Genomic DNA, 17,505 nt, shown 5'->3' with positions numbered 1-17,505 from the left:
CAGGCTTGAGCCACTGTGCCCGGCCATAATAGTGAAGTTTTCAAACCCAAAGACAGTTTGATGGAGAAGAGAGCACCAAATTCCAAAACTCTAACTGCATCAAATTTGGTGAGTTCCTGAGTTATTTTCCTCTACTGCTTTATAATAAACACTTCTGACTTGAAATATGGACTGATTAGTGTTTCTGTTTCTGATACATACGACTACAGATCTCTCCATGTATATTTCTTTAACCACAATAAAGAAATGTTTTTGATGTGAGACTAATCTGCCACAGAACCCTACTGAGAAAAAGCTGTGTTGAAGCTTTGATTTAATTAGTTCTGTTTTTATTTCTCATTATTTCCCCCTTCAAAGCAAGTGACTAAAAACAGTGGCAGTTGAGGTGAGCAGCATCTCCTTCCTCAGACTCTTTCTCTAAATATGGATTCCCACCAGAATGCAGATCACCTTCCCTTTCAGGGAAGGACATGCTGTTGGCCACATGGCCAGTATGTCATCAAGAGTTTCTGCCCACACCCATTTAAAAAAAATGCCTTTGTGTCCTTTATAAAAACAGTTGGGAAGACAGAATATTTTCTTAACAAATCTTTAGTGTCCATTTCTTTGCAAAGGAAGCCATAATCACTTGCTGATGAAAAAATATCATCAGCACCTGCAAATATGGGATTTGGGTGAGGGCTGCAAGACACCAGCAAGAGCAGGTGAGCCACCTGGCAACAAAGACCCTGTTTAAACTTCAACATAAGCACAAAGGAGAGTTTTCTTTGAAGGTCTTTGGTTTTTCCATCGACTTCAGTGAGAGGTGTTTTTTTGTTTTGTTTTGTTTTTTAAGACAGAGTTTCACTCTTGTTACCCAGGCTGGAGTGCAATGGCGTGATCTCGGCTCACCGCAACCTCCGCCTCCTGGGTTCAGGCAATTCTCCTGCCTCAGCCTCCTGAGTAGCTGGGATTACAGGCATGCACCACCATGCCCGCTAATTTTTTGTATTTTTAGTAGAGACAGGGTTTCACTATGTTGACCAGGATGGTCTCGATCTCTTGACCTTGTGATCCACCTGCTTCGGCCTCCCAAAGTGCTGGGATTACAGGCTTGAGCCACCGCGCCTGGCCAAAAGGTGTTTTTTTTTTTTTTTTTTTTTTTGAAACAAAGTTTTGCTCTTGTTGCCCAGGCTCGAGTGCAATGGCATGATCTCAGCTCACCACAACCTCTGCCTCTCGGATTCAAGCAATTCTCCTGCCTCAGCTGCCCAAGTAGCTGGGATTACAGGTACTCACCATCAGGCCCAGCTAATTTTTATATTTTTGTAGAGATGGGGTTTCACCATGTTGGTCAGGCTAGTCTTGAACTCCTGACCTCACATGATCCACCTGCCCTTGGCCTCCCAAAGTGCTGGGATTACAGGCATGAGCCACCACACCTGGCCTTGAGTGAGTTTTTCCTTTGGTCTGTTCAATTGTCTAGGCAACCCATCCCGTAAGGTCATAGGATGAGGTGGAGAAAGACTGCCATGGTGTCATACCCTGGCTTCAAGTCTTGACTCAGTTAATTACTCACCATGGGCATGCCACCTAAATTCTCAGAATCTCATTTTCCTCAGTAGCAAAACAAATACTATCTGTTCTTCCAAACTAATTTTCAAGATATGTTCAATAAAACTACCAAAATATGTAGGAGTGCTTTGTAAACGCTTAAGCCCAATACAACCATGTGATAGGGAAATTTCACAGAGACAAGTTATCAGAAAAGGGAGAGCAGGTTACTGCTGCAGTCTACGGGAAACCAAGCTTCTGTTACCGGACCATGTCCTTGGCTTCCCATGGTCCTGAGAATAGAGCAGGTGTCCCCAAACTACGGTCTGCAGGCCGCATGCGGCCCCCTGAGGCCATTTATCCAGCCCCCCCACCGTCGCACTTCAGGAAGGGGCACCTCTTTCTTTGGTGGTCAGTGAGAGGAGCACAGTATGTGGCGCTCCTCCAACGGTCTGAGGAACAGTGAACTGGCCCCCTGTGTAAAAAGTTTGGGGACACCTGGAATAGAGACTATGTTCCTTACTGAGGCCTACAAGACCCTGCAAGGTCTGGCTTCTTCCTACTTTGCCAGCTTCACCTTATGCATCTTTCTCTCCCTCTTCACCTGGAGCTGCTCCCCACCCTTTACCATTTCTCCAGTTATCTCTTCCTTTTGAGTACTGATCCATGAATCACTGACTAGGTGAACTCCCTCCTATTGCATGATCTTTTTAATGTATATATATATTTTTTTCTCTTTTGTACATTCATAAAGGTTGATTAAACTGTTGCATGATCTTATAGAACCATGCACCTTTCCAAATTTTTAAAGGCTATCAAAGTTACTATTTACATTTATTTGAGTGATTTTACGTTAATATTTGTTTCCTGGCCAGGCTCGGTGGCTCACACCTTTAATCCCAGCAGTTCCCTTATTTGCCTGAATGAGGGACAGGGCTATATTTTGTCTTATCATTTTATCCTGGTCCCTAGCACATGGTCAGTGCTCAATAAATATTTGTTAAGGGAGTGAATAAATGATCAGATGGATGAATAATGAAATAATTCTCTCATGTAGACACCAGAAGGTTAAGAAATTTAGATAACTGAACCTCACCCTGATTGAAACTTGGTCCAAAGAGCTTTGAAACTTTATAGAGAAGGAGTAGCTAACGTAACAGGCATTGGAAACCATTTTCTGACTTACCAGACACAGAAAGCCAGAATATACCTCTGATGCAAACTGGCACTTCGTACTCAAAGTTGTATTTACCTAGGGATCATTTTGATTTGTGCACGCCAAGAAGACATACACAAAAGGACAGGCATAAGAAAAAGGAGCTTTCTGAAGAAATTGACTCCCAGAGAAATCTGCTCTGGGTAAGAAGGTAAGAGTTGCAGAAGATGAGTTGTACCTGTGCAGACTCCATTTACTCAGAAAAAAATAAAACAGTCATTTTCTAAGGAGAGAACTATCCTGGGCTACTGTGGCAAATTTCTTTACTCTTGTGTCAGAGTGCGTGTATTCTTGCTTGAGCAATGGCTATCTTGTGATATTGGGGCTATTTTATCAGGAGGTGAGAGGTGTCGTGATTGCTGAGCTGACAAAGCACAGTACCAGCTTGAGGAGGGAGGAGTGTCCCTGGTACTGCAAGGAATCCAGCATGCCTCTGAACCTGGAGAAGTGACCTACTTGGGGCATTAGGAACCATCCCCGTTAGCTGCTCTCCTGCGGGAATTGTTGGAAGATCTTTCACATTGGGAGAGGGTTCTTGTTTCAGTTTTCTGAGTAGCAGATGAGGCAGGTGCCAAGAATTGGCAATGTTTGGGTTTAGGGGGTGTGTCCAATATCGGATGTGGGTGTGGAGTCTGGGGGAGGGTCTCATGACGGGCAAAAAAGCCATACAAGGAGCCATCAATACATAGTTGATGAATAAATTCATAAACTAAAATCACTCCTTAGCTTTGAGATCACAAGAATGATTGATGTTCTTGGAATATAGGTTGTTCTTTTTGAAGGGCAACATGATTTTTTTATTTTTTATTTTTTTTTTGAGACGGAGTTTCACTCTTGTTACCCAGGCTGGAGTGCAATGGCGCAATCTCGGCTTCTCGGCTCACCGCAACCTCCGCCTCTTGGGTTCAAGCAATTCTCCTGCCTCAGCCTCCTGAGTAGCTCGGATTACAGGCACGCACCACCATGCCCAGCTAATTTTTTGTATTTTTAGTAGAGACGGGGTTTCACCATGTTGACCAGGATGGTCTCCATCTCTTGACCTCGTGATCCACCCGCCTCGGCCTCCCAAAGTGCTGGGATTACAGGTGTGAGCCACCGCGCCCGGCCGGGCAACATGACTTTGTTTCGTACTTTTAAATGTATGCATACTTTGACTCAGCACCTTAGCTCTAGGAATCCAGCTAATGTATCATGAATATATACAAAGATTTATGAAAATGTCCATTGAAATATTGTTAAGAATTGTCAGATTTTGTTAATATGAGGCAGCCATTTTAAAGTGATTTTGTAGAAAGAATTTTAATGATATGAAAAATATTTTTGATATCTTGTTAGTGAGAAAAGCAAGTAACCAAACAGTACGAATACTGCCGAGCACGGTAACTTATGCCTGTAATCCCAGCACTTTGGGAGGCTGAAGAGGGTGGGTCACTTGAAGCCAGGAGTTCAAGATCAACCTGGGAAACATGGCAAAAACTCATCTCTACTAAAAACAAAATAAAAAAAATTAGCCAAGCATGGTGACACATGCTTGTAGTACAAGCTGCTTAGGAGGCAGAGGTAGGAGACTCTCTTGAGCCTGGGAGGTGGAGGTTGCAGTGAGCCAAGATGGTGCCACTACACTCCAGCCTAGGTGACAGAGTGAGATCCCCATCTCAAAAAATAAATAAATAAATAAATAAAAATATAGAACTGTGTGTATGTTTGGTGATAGGATTATGCGTAGTTTTTCTTTCCTTATTTGTGCTTACCCATGCATTTTACACATTTTATAAATTTATCACTTAATATTTTTATTTTATTATTTATTTTTATTTTTGAGACAAAGTCTCTGTCACCCAGGCTGGAGTGCAGTGGTACGATCTAGGCTCACTGCAACCTCTACCTCCTGGGTTCAAGCGATTCTCCTGCCTCAGCCTCCTGAGTAGCTGGAATTACAGGTGTGCACCACCATGCCTGGCTAACTTTTGTATTTTTGGTAGAGATGGGGTTTCACCATGTTGGTCAGGCTGGTCTCGAACTCCTGATCTTGTGATCCACCTGCTTCGGCTTCCCAAAGTGCTAGGATTACAGGTGTGAATCACCGCGCCCAGCCCCGCTTAATATTTTTATTACAAAAAGCCCACAAATGTTAATTTTACAAAATAATTTAAAATTCTCCAATCCAAGGAACCTTCCCAGAGGGAGGTACTCCCTCCCCAGACTCCCCTTGCTGCTGGGACAGCAGCTATAAATAGATGATAATCATACCAGCTTCCATTCCTCTTTTTATTTCTTTTTTCTTTTTGAAGACAGGGTTTCACCATGTTGGTCAGGCTGAGTTCTTGTCTTGAACTCCCGACCTCAGGTGATCCGCCCGCCTTGGCCTCTAAAATGCTTGGATTACTGGCGTGGGCCACGGCGCCCGGCCAGCCAGCATCCATTCCTATTTGTTGCTGCTGCCAAGTAGCAGGTTCTGACAGGACAGGAAAAAATTTACATTTACTGAGTACGGCTAAATGCCAGACTTTTGGCTAGACACTGTACCCTTATTTAATTTTCACACTGCCACTGTGTGATACATGTTAGGTAACTTGCCAAGGTCCCCCAGCTGGTAAACCGCAGATCCAACATGAGCCAGGCAGCTCAGAGGAGGACATTTCATGTACTTGTCCCCAGGTGGCAGCAGCTGCCCCTGCACACTGGTGACACAGCATGTGGGGGAGATTCTAGTCTTTATGGCAAAACAGAGAAGAAAGCAGATATATTCTGTTGGAGTCATGAATGTCTGACTCATGTGTTTCCCTATTCACATATTAACCAACTGCACCGTGTGGGGTAGATAGGAAGTGAAAGCAAAGGTGTTCCTGAAAGGAAGAGACATCTTCTAAGAAAGGAGGATCGAGCCTGTAATCCCAGCACTTTGGGAGGCTGAGGCGGGTGGATCACGAGGTCAAGAGATCGAGACCATCTTGGTCAACATGGTGCAACCCCGTCTCTACGAAAAACACAAAAAACTAGCTGGGCATGGTGGCGCATGCCTGTAATCCCAGCTACTCAGGAGGCTGAGGCAGGAGAATTGCCTGAACCCAGGAGGCGGAGGTTGCAGTGAGCCGAGATCGCGCCATTGCACTCCAGCCTGGGCAACAAGAGCAAAACTCTGTCTCAAAAAAAAAAAAAAAAAAAGAAAAAGAAAAGAAAAGAAAGGAGGATCTTGACTTTGTCTGAATGATGGCTCAACACCCTAAGCCATCTGGTATACCAGTGATTATCAGTGGTGGGAGGGTTTGCGGGGAGGCACAAAGAATCATCTGATGTGCTCATTTTTCTTTTATGTTTTATTACAGAAAATTTCAAACATATATTAAAGTAGAGTGAATGGTATAAAGAAATCCCATAATGCATCATTCGCTTCAAAAATTATCCACTCATCCCAATCTCGCTTCATTTCTACCCACACCCACCCCTTCCCTTGCATACTATTTTGAAGCAAATGGGTTGCTTTTCCAAATTGTAGGCACCTTGTGCTGCTTTTATAGCAACATGGTGGCAAATACTGTGCAAACTTGGAAACGCTGTCTGCTTGTACTGTCCTTTGCCAGAATTATACGTTTGCTAATTTGCTTCCTGAATACAGGTATGTCGTGTGTATGTGAGCCATGTCAGGCCAGGAGGAATCCTTCCAGACTTCGCTCTTGATTTCCTTGCCTTTTCCTGATGATTTGTGACAATTTGTGAATTGGGAGACATATAAGCCATGATAAATGTGAACTATGAAGAAGGCGAAGTTAATGAGGGAATACAGAACACATTCATTCATTAATTTCATTTTGTAAATTCAAGTATTCATTCACTGCTACATGCACTGACTGTGTGTAGCCATCGCAGTCCACACTGCAAGGTCTTTCTTGTCCTTTCTCAGTCTGGCTCTTCCCTGACTTGTCCTTGGACCTTGAGGAGCAGTCTTCACCTTACCCAGTAGTCTCTCTGCTCAGAAGAAGCAAGAGCTTAGGCAGTTGTGTTTTGTGGGTATGTGTAGATAGGTTTTCTGGAGGGAGATCCCAGAACCTCAGCCTCAAAGTAGCACTTCCTTTGATTCTCAGTTCAGGTTTCTCATTACTGTTGTCAAAAGACAAAATTACAACAAATTTAGTTTAAAGTTCTTAATTCACTTTATTTGTGATTCTAGAATCAGGCAACACTTCATTCCATAAAGTAGAATCAGTGTCTCCATGAGCTAAACAGAGGAGGTTGGTTTTATAGAAAGAAAAAGGCTGAAGAAAGGAGAAACAGAACGAAAAGCAGATCGGTTGTTTCAAAGTTAATTTCCTTGTAAGGTGGGGACTGAGAAACAGGCGTGAACCACCACGCCCAGCTAGACTTATGTTTTTAAAAAGGAATCATACTACACATAGAATATTGTGAACATCCTTCTGTATGCAATGCAATAAAATAAACCATTTTAAAAAGCTTTTGAAACATTTACATATTTATAATCTGATAGAAAGTGCTAAGTATCTTGTTTTAGTTCACACAGGACTAATATTATGTATATCTAAGTATAAAAACATGTAATGTAGGTAACGTAAATGTGTAATGTATCACGTAGATGTAATATATGTACAGAAGTGTAATTATAGGCAACCTTTTATTTATAAGGTGGTGACGCCACTTCGTTACACAACTCCAGAGGGCGCCATTCATAGATTCTGATGCCACAGAGGCCCTATAAAAGTTAAGGGGAAAAGATCGAGATGGGCTCGTTGGCTCTATCAGCTAGATAATTTTACAGGTACGCCTTTTGAAGTTTAGAAAGGTTCAGTTAGTGCTGGTTATTTAAAACGTTTAATTTCCTCCAGTGAAAAACGGGCGGGAAGCGACAAGCTGTTTGAAAACAACTAAGAAGGAAAACGCGTCTGCCTACAGTTTGCCAACTACGGGACACCGTGGACCTCCCATCCCAGGATTGGCGCGATGTCTGCTGGGAGTTGTAGTGCGCCCCTCGTTTTCCGGGCGGCGGTCTGACGCCTTCGAGACTCCGTTTCCCGGCAGGCCGCGCCCCAGGACCGACGGCGGGACGGGAGCTGCCGCGCTGGCTACGAGAGTGACCCAGTCAGTGTTGGTTCCCGTCTTGGCCATGGCCTCGTTTGTGACAGAAGTTTTGGCACACTCTGGGAGGCTGGAAAAGGAGGATTTGGGGACCCGGATCAGCCGCCTGACGCGGCGGGTGGAGGAGATCAAGGTGAGAGCGGGGCAGCTGTCAGCTGACTGGAAGGGGACGCCGGGTCCACGTGTGAAGGGACTGGCGAGAGGAGTGGGGGGCTAAGGGCAAACAGAGTGGGGACCACTCCCCTGCCGGGGAGAGCTGGGTGTGGGGGCTGAATGAGGGTGGGAGGGCCTAGAGCTGTGGATTGAGGAGGGCGCTTGGAGGGGAGCCCAGACAGGGGCTGGGGACTGAGGAGGCCTGGGACTGTGGGGACGAAGAGGCGGGGGCTGGGGGGCACGGGGGATTGGGGTTACGTTGGGGAGGGGTGTGCCGGGGGAAGAGGGAGACTGAAGAGATCAGCAGAGCGGAAGGAGCAACTGGAAGCTCCGAGGAAGCTAGGGAGCAAGAGCAGGAGAGGCACAGAAAAGGGACGGGATCCTCCCCTTCCCCCACCGGTAAGTGTGTGTTTCCTCCACCCACTTCTTGATTTGTTGATGAATAAAATAGCCTGGAGGATTGCACCTTTCTCCTCCACGACATTAAAAAAAAAACAAAACAAAAAACCGAACCCTCAATATATCTTTACATTGCCCAGGCTTGAGTGCAACGGTGTGATCTCGGCTCACTGTAACCTCCGCCTCTCGCATTCAAGCCTGCCTTAGCCTCCCAAGTAGCTGGGACTACAGGTGCGCGCCACCACGCCTGGCTGTTTTTTATTTTTGTATGGTTAGTAGAGATGCGGTTTCCCCATGTTGGTCAGGCTGGCCTCGAACTCCTGATCTCAGGTGATCCAACCGCCTCAGCCTCCCAAAATGGTGGGATTACAGGTCTGAGCCACTGCTCCCGACCCCTCAAATGTGTTTTTTATTTTTTTATATTTTTTAATTATTTTTTATTTTTAATATTTTTTTTAATAAAGACGGGGTTTCACCATGTTTGTCAGGCTGGTCTTGAACTCCCGACCTCAGGTGATCCACCCGCCTTGGCCTCCAAAGTGCTTGGGTTACAGGCGTGAGCCACCACGCCTGGTACCCCCTCAATGTGGCAAGGAGATTCTAACATGGAAAATGCCTTGTGGAAGACGGATGTATTTTTTATTAGAGTGCTCTACTCATCTCACTGTCTTTTATTATAATTCTGTTTTATATTATAGGGTGAGGTGTGCAGTATGATTAGTAAGAAGTACAGTGAATTCCTGCCTAGCATGCAGACTGCACAGGACCTGATTAGTCAGGTGGATAAGCTATCTGAAGATATTGACCTGCTGAAATCGAGGATAGAGAGTGAGGTAAGGATAATCCGTTATATTGGGTGGGTTTGTTAGGGAGGTGGTTTGGCTTCCTGATTCCTGAGACAGCTTAATTGTGTACAACTTTTCAAACCCTCACTTTTCTGATTGGTAAATGGAGATTGAACTAAATGATTGTAGGGTGACTTCAATTCTGAAATAGAAGTATCGTCCAGAAATGCAATTTGAATAACTTACTTTTTATGGAAGAAAATTTGACCAGGCCTGGTGGATTACACCTGTAATCCCAGCACGTTGTGGGGCAGAAGCCAGTGGATTGTTTGAGCCTAGGAGTTGGAAACCAGCCTGGGCAACATGGTGAAACCTGGTCTCTGCAAGAAAACAACAAACATTACCCGGGTGTCATGGTGGGCACCTGCAGTCTTAGCTACTCCAGAGGCTGAGATGTGGGAGAATCTCTTGAGCATTTGAGCCTTGGAGCTTGAGGCTGCAGTGAGTTGTGATCATACCACTGTACTCCAGCCTGGGTGACAGAGTGAGATCCTGTCTAAAAAAAAAAAAAAAAAATTATTCAGCCATAATAATAATGTCTTGCATTTGAATAGCACTCTTTCTTTCTTTCTTTCTTTCCTTCCTTCCTTTCCTTCCCCTCCCTTTCTCCCGTTCTCCCTCCCTCCCTCCCTTCCTTCCTTCCTTCTTTCTTTCTTTTTTGTTTTTTTTGAGATGGAGTCTCACTCTTGTTGCCCAGGCTGTAAAATAGTGGCACAATCTTGGCTCACTGCAACCTCCACCTCCTGGGTTAAAGTGACCCGCCTGCCTCAGCCTCCCAAGTAGCTGGGATTATAGGCATGTGCCACCACACCCAGCTAATTTTTGCATTTTTAGTAGAGATGGGGTTTTGCCATGTTGGTCAGGCTGATCTTGAACTCCTGACCTCATGTGATCTGCCTGCCTTGGCCTCCCAAAGTACCGAGATTACAAGTGTGAGCCAACCGCCCGGCCAGAATAGCACTTCATACGTTAAAAAAAAACTTCGGGATTTTATTGTCTTCATTTTTTATTTTATTGTAATAAAATACAAACAGATAAAGCTTAGAAGTGGATCATTTCACCCTTTCTCATCTAATTTAATTGCTTATATCTCTGTCTCTCTCTCTTTTTTTTTTTTTTTTTTGAGATAGGATCTCACTCTGTCACCCAGGCTGGAGTGCAGTGACATGAACAGCTCACTGTAACTTCAGTCTGCCAGACTCAAGCAATCCTCCCACCTCAACCTCCCAAGTAGCTGGGACTATAGGTGTGCACCACTACACTTGGCTAATTTTTGCATTTTTTGTAGAGAGAGGATTTTGCATGTTGCCCAGGCTAGTCTCAAGTTCCTGGACTCAAGCAATCCCTCTGCTTTGGCCTCTAGGTTTATAGGGCGGGAGCCACTGCACCTGGCTTAAATGTTTATGTCTCTTAATGGCCAACATTCTCTTAGATCTGCAGCTGGCCTCAACAAATTCAAGCATCAACGTAATCTTCTGTCAGGTGTGGTGGCTCACACCTGTAATCCTAACACTTTGGGAGGCAGAAGTGGGAGGATGGCTTGAGCCCAAGAGTTTGAGACCAGCCTTCGAAACATAGTGAGACCTCTTCTCTACAAAAAGTAAACAGTTTAGCTGGGTGTGGTGGCTTGTGCCAGTAGTCCCAGCTTCTTGGGAGGCTGAGGTGGGAGGATTTCTTGTCACCCAACCGTGATTGCATGGGCGACTGTAAGACCCTGACTCAAGCAGAACAAATAAACAAAACATAATCTTCTTTGTCTTTTGGCCTTCTGGAAAATTGGCTTGGTTTATCCATCATAACCAGTCTACTTTCTGTCATAAAGCCACTTTCCTTGGGCATCCATAGGATCTTTGCCTTTCTTGTACAGTGTCACTTTGTGGGTTGTGCTTCATAGATGTCTTAGGGGAAGTCTGGTGGGTTTGAGAAATATTTACCATGTTTGTTGGAGTGTTGTCATTAGAAAAAGAAGTAACTCAGTTTGGAAACAACTGCTTTATAATTTTAAAAACATTTGCTCATGTATCTCACCAGGAATTTTTCCCTGAAGTTTTCTTTTAGCACAAATTGGCAGTTGAGAGCAAGCATACTGACAAAGGTTTAAACAAAGTACAATCGTAGGTGTTTCTATATCTATTTCTAAATTATTGCACAGGGCTCATTGATATTCAAAATCATGATCTTGAGGTATTCTGTAGGTTCTTAATACCAAGGAAAAATATCAAGTCTCTTCCCTATGTCATAGTTATTAAAAAAGGAAAGTGAACAAATGTGTTTTTCAGAAGTTCTCTAGAAAATCTGAATGACAAGTGAGAAAAACACCGGTTACCTAGAATATCTACTTAGTATCCTACTCACCAATCATTCTGATTAAAGGTTTTAATAAAAATCAATCTGTTACTCTGCACCTCTGGCACAGTTCGAAAAATATCCCCAGAGTGTATTTGCAATTAGTGGATTGATTTGGGAGTCAGTATCAATAGAGCAGTGTTAGACTGTGCTGTTAGAAATGAAGTGTCTGGAACAAGACAGTAATTGGCTCTCTACCTTTTACTGGCCATATCCTGGCTGTTGAAATTCATTTAGTTGGGGTTTTTGTATTTGGTTTAGCTCTGAACACTGTACTATTTGAAGAACTGTGAAATAAACTGAGGATGTTTAGCCTTGGGAAGAAACAGTTTCAATATTTGAAGCTCTGTCATACAGGAGAAATACTCAAATTGATGATTCATAATGGAGAATTTTTTCAGTAGGTTTATGTTACAGGTTTATTCAGGCATTTGGTATATTTATTGTGCACTTAAAAGGTGCCAGATACTGTGATAGTTGCTGAATAAGAATTTTTTTTTATTCCAAGATATGATTCTCATGCCTGATAGTAGTGTGACACAACAATAAATAGGAGTAATACAGTTAGAGAGAGGAGATAAAGCTAAGGATGGCTTCCTATAGGAAACAGTATCCAAACCAAGATGGGAAGTGATAGGCAAAAGGGGAAGGAAGAGTGTTGTAAGTAGCCATAAGTTTTAGGTAGGCATAGGGATGGAGGTAATGGAGAGATATCATTTTTGGGGGGCTGCAAATATTCTATAAGATGAATGTTTAGGGATTGTGGTGAGAAGGGACATAAGATGCAATTAGAAAGGTAAGCAAGGACCTTGCATATTAGGTTAGTAGTAATATGGTAAAGTTAGTGTGGACGTTGTCTTGATGGCACTGTGGAAACCACAGAGGATTTTAAGTAAGAGATTGAGATCAGATTCGAATTTTAGGAATCCTATTCTGCTTGCAGGTTGAAGAAAGGACTTGAGGGAAATGAATCCAGGATATGAGAAGGCAGTTAAGATGTTCAGAAGCAGTTAAAATAATCGAGAAAAAAAAAGGGTGGTGACTTGCCCTGAAGTCAGTGGCAGTGGGGATGGAGAAAAATTGATGGATTCTAGTGACATTTCAGAGAGAATGTTTGGGAATTGTTGACGTGGGAAGTGAAAGATGTAGGAGTCAAGGATAACGGGGAAGCTAGATCATGGTTTCATTCCATTCACTGAGAGAATTTAGAGAAAGAGCAGGTTTTTGTGAGAGATTTGAGGAATTTAAGTTTAAGGTGCCTATGAGATATCCAGTGGTCTTTCACAGGCAGTTGGATTATATTAAGGTGAAGGCTAGACTGTTGTAAAAAAAAAAAAAAAACAAAAAAAAACCAAAAAAAACAAACAGTAAATAAAAAGAGATACCTTGAAATGCAATAGCTCAAACAAGAAATTTTTTTTTTTTTTTTTTTTGAGACAGAGTCTCACTCTGTCACCAGGCGCCAGGCTGGAGTACAGTGGCGCGACCTTGGCTCACTGCAACCTCCGCCTCCCGGGTTCAAGCAATTCTCCTGTCTCAGCCTCCTGAATAGCTGGGATTACAGGCGTACACAACCACGCCCAGCTAATTTTTTTGTATTTTTGGTAGAGACGGGGTTTCACCATGTTGGCCAGGGTGGTCTCGATCTCTTGACCTCGTGATCCGCCTGCCTCGGCCTCCCAAAGTGCTGGGATTACAGGCGTAAGCCACTGCGCCCGACTAAGAAATTTGTTTTTTGAGGCGGAGTTTCACTTCTGTTGCCCAGGCTGGAGAGCAGTGGCGCGATCTCAGCTTACCAAAACTGGCTATATGCCCGAAGGAATATAAATCATTCTCCTATAAAGACACATGCACACAAATGTTTATTGTAGCACTGTTTGCAATAGCAAAGACGTGGAACCAACCCAAATGCCCAGCAGTAATAGACTGGGTAAAGAAAATGTGGTACGTATACGCCATGGAATTCTATGCAGCCATAAAAAGGAATGAGATCATGTCCTTTGGATGAGGGCATGGATGAAGCTGAAATCATTATCCTCAGTAAACTAACACAGGAGCAGAAAAACCAAACACCGTATGTTCTCACTCATAAGTGGTGGTTGCACAGTGAGAACGCATGGACACAAAAAGGGGAACAACACACAGCAGGACCTGTTCCGGGATGAGGGGTGAAGGGAAGGAACTTAAAGGATGGGTTAATAGGTGCAGCAAACCACCATGGCACATGTATACTTTTGTAACAAACTTACATGTTCCTCACATGTATCCCGTTTTTGGTTTTTTTTTTTTTTAGAGGAAATAAAGACACAAAAAATATTTTTGTACAGTTATATAGTGTGTTTGTGTTTTAAGATGTGTTTTTACAAACGTCAAAAAGTTAAAAAGATTAGCTGGCACAGTAGCTCATGCCTGTAATCCCAGCACTTTGGGAGGCGGAGGTGGGCGGATCACTTGAGGTCAAGAGTTTGAGACCAGCCTGGCCAACGGTGAAATTCTGTCTTTATTGAAAATACAAAAATTAGCTGGGGTGGTGGTGGGTGCCTGTAATCCCAGCTACTTGGGTGGCTGAGGCAGGAGAATTGCTTGAACCTGAAAGGTGGAGGTTGCAGTTAGCTGATACCGTGCCACTGCACTTCAGCCTGGGTAACAGAGTGAGACTCCTCAAAAAAAAAAAAAAAGTTAAAAAGTGTGTAAAGTAAAAATGTTACGCTAAGCTAATATTAATTTATTATTGAAGAAAGAAAAATTTTAGAAATAAATTTAGCGTAACCTAATGTATAGTGTTTATAAAGTCTTCAGTAGAGTACGCTAATGTCCTAGGTCTTTACATTCACTCACCACTCACCCACTGACTCACCCAGAGCAACTTTAGTCCTGCAACCTCCATTTGTAGTAAGTGCCCTATACAAGTGTACCCTTTTTATGCTATATTTTTACTCTACGTTTTCTGTGTTTACATATACAAATATTTATCATTATGTAAATGGTACAGTAACATGCTGTATGGGTTAATAGCCCAGGAGCAATAGTTTTATATAGCCTAGGTGCATAGTAGAACATACCATCTAGATTTGGGTAAGTATACTCTATGATGTTTGCATGATAACAAAATCACCTAACAATGCATTTCTCAGAATGTGTCCCCATTGTTACGTGATGCACGACTGTACTAGTAATGTATGCTTTGGATTTAGCAATAAGGAGTTCAGAGTTCAGTGTTGTTGTTGTTGTTGTTGTTTTTTGGTCAAGAACAGTTTGGGCAGAATGGCGGGACTAGGAACCAGATCACAGTGAGGTATAGAGTGAATGAGAGGTGAGAATGTAAAGACAGTGAATATTGATCACTATTTCAGGAAGCTGTTTGTGAGAGGGAGGAGAAAAATGAGGCAGTTAACCGAGAAATAGGGTGGTTGGTGAGGTGGAGGGAATTTTTTCTGAAAGACGGGAGAAATTTCAACATATTAAATTTGATAGGATAAGTCATGCACTCACAGGTGTTCAGTCAATATATATTTCACGAATGAGTGAAGATAAATTAGGGAGAGGTTAATTGGAGATTATAGGAGAGAGGGAATAATTGATTCATGTAAAGTCATTGATAAGGTGGGACAGAATTCGGGGTAGATTCTGCCTCAATATTAAATCTTTCTGACAAGGTGCGGTGGCTCACACCTGCAATCTCAGAACTTTGGGAGGCCAGGTGGGCAGATCGCTTGAGTCCAGCAGTTCAAGACCAGCCTGGACAACATGGTGAAACTCCATCTTTACAAAAAATACAAAAATTAGCCAGGCATGGTGGTACCACGTGTCTGTTTTCCTGGCTACTTGGCAGAGCTGAGGTGGAAGGATCGCTTGAGCCCAGGGAAGTTGAGGCTGCAATGAGCTGAGATTGCACCACTGCGTTTCAGCCTGGGCAACAGAGTGAGACTCTGTTTCAATTAAAAAAAAAATTCTAATAGAGCTGTCTGACTGTAGAATGAGTTATCACTTGGCAGTGGGGATACCTTTCTAGTAGGTGAATGAGCTCTTTGATGAAAGATACCTGCTGAAATTAAGAATAGATGGTGACATGAAGATATTATGTTGAGAGGAATGGGTATTCTTGGAATAGGATAAGGGTTTGGACTAGTTGGACCTCTAAGGTATCTTCCTACTGCATTGTGATTTTTATTACAGTCTTAAGTAACATTTAAATTTCAACGTGAATAACGTTGACTTAATGAAACTTATTGATTTGCTGTAAATATTTTATTTATTAGGTATGGTATAGCTTAAAAGTACTTGTCTTTGATGTGTGAATTAGGTCCGCCGGGATCTTCATGTATCAACTGGTGAATTTACAGACTTAAAGCAACAGTTGGAAAGAGACTCAGTTGTCCTAAGTTTGCTTAAACAGCTGCAGGAGGTCAGTAAACTCAACTTGAACCCCTTGAACCCTAGTGTTTTGGTGGTGAGAAGCTTGTTTTTTTTTTTTTTTTTCCACTTGATCTCATTATTCAGTGGCTATCTCCTGACTATATTGTATTTTTTTCTTCATATTTGCCTTTCTTTTTTTTTTTTTTTTGCATATGGGGGGAGGGGAAAGTGGGAGCATTTCTTAATATTTTAAAAGCAGTAAGACTTGAAATAATAGGATGTATAAAATATTATACTTAATTTTTCAGTTTTCCACTGCTATTGAAGAATATAATTGCGCATTAACAGAGAAAAAGTATGTCACTGGTGCTCAGCGTCTGGAAGAGGTACTAAATGCTTCCCCAAAGCATGAGCAATAAGTGTTCTTCTTGTTTTCAGTAAATTTTGTATTCTTTATCATTATGCAAATATATTCTAATTGCCCTGAGTCCAGATGGAATGTTTAACAGTGATTCCATTTCATTACCCAGGCACAGAAATGCTTGAAGCTATTAAAATCCAGGAAATGCTTTGATTTAAAAATATTGAAATCTCTCAGCATGGAGCTCACAATACAGAAACAGAACATACTTTATCACCTTGGAGAAGAGTGGCAGAAGCTGATTGTGTGGAAGTTCCCACCATCAAAAGGTGCTGCTGACCTCAGGTGGACTGCTTTGCTTCATCTGCCTGAACCAGTGGTGTCTTAATATACTCTAAATATTTTGTCTTGGTAGATGAGGTTTCATTCATAATCTTCCAAGTCTGTATTGAGTGCTCCTGTTAGCAGGATGCTTTCTTAGGACCAATTCATCTGGGTCCCTAAAGTGCCTTCACCTTACTTCCCTTACATCCCTCTTTTCTGTCCCGTTCCCTAGGAATGTGAGAAAAAATGATAGGGTAATTTGGGTCCGTGTGCTGAGAGTGTGCTCGAGGAGGTGGTAGCAATTTGTGACCACATTAAGTTTCCGTTGCCTTGTAGGACATGTCTGTTCCTGACAGCCCTAATCCCAGCAGTTTGTCTTGGCTAGAAAGTGTAAAGAAGCTATCTAGCCATTCTCTCTCTTGCTTAGGAAAGAAGATGGATCAGTAGGCTTGTGGGTAGAGGAGGGGTTTTGCTCAATTTTTTTCTAGTCCTTGGGGAAATCATGAGATAGGGAGTGCTTTGCAAGGTGAAGAAATAGGATTACTTCTGCCCTGGCTTTGATTTATGCTACTTGGCTCTCAGCCTTTCTGCCTACCTCTGGGTATGAGCCCTCTTTGGTGTGTTGTTTGCCCTAAGAGTAAAACTTCAGAGGCTATATTTCAAGGACCTGCTATTGTACCTGTCGTATTTTCCAACACTGGGTCTTGAAATTTAGTATATTTCAAGAGAAACTGTCTCCCCCTGTTCCCTTTCCTGTAGCCACTTTGGCCTGCAAATTCATTATATACGTATGTGTGTACATAGACACACATGTGCATATGTGTATGTGTATCAGGTATTTGAAGGAAGTTATCCTGAAATTTTAGATTCTGTTCTCAAGTAGA

General features: G+C 42.7%; 1 protein-coding gene across 1 annotated transcript in view; it reads left to right on the top strand.

The window, feature by feature from the left end:
- The first annotated feature begins 7,758 nt into the window (after nt 1-7,758).
- ZW10 (zw10 kinetochore protein) overlaps nt 7,759-17,505 on the top strand; it is a 35,204-nt gene continuing 25,457 nt past the window's right edge. The window contains exons 1-5 of the mRNA XM_003923691.3: nt 7,759-7,970; nt 9,088-9,222; nt 15,884-15,985; nt 16,245-16,322; nt 16,467-16,626. Of these exons, the coding sequence (XP_003923740.1) occupies nt 7,866-7,970; nt 9,088-9,222; nt 15,884-15,985; nt 16,245-16,322; nt 16,467-16,626 (580 nt within the window). The 5' untranslated portion in view covers nt 7,759-7,865. The remainder of the gene's footprint in view (nt 7,971-9,087; nt 9,223-15,883; nt 15,986-16,244; nt 16,323-16,466; nt 16,627-17,505) is intronic.

Source organism: Saimiri boliviensis, chromosome 6 (genome assembly GCF_048565385.1).
Source record: "Saimiri boliviensis isolate mSaiBol1 chromosome 6, mSaiBol1.pri, whole genome shotgun sequence".
Taxonomy (NCBI): domain Eukaryota; kingdom Metazoa; phylum Chordata; class Mammalia; order Primates; family Cebidae; genus Saimiri; species Saimiri boliviensis.
Note: the sequence above shows the minus strand (reverse complement) of the source record. Positions and strands in the feature narration are given on the sequence as shown.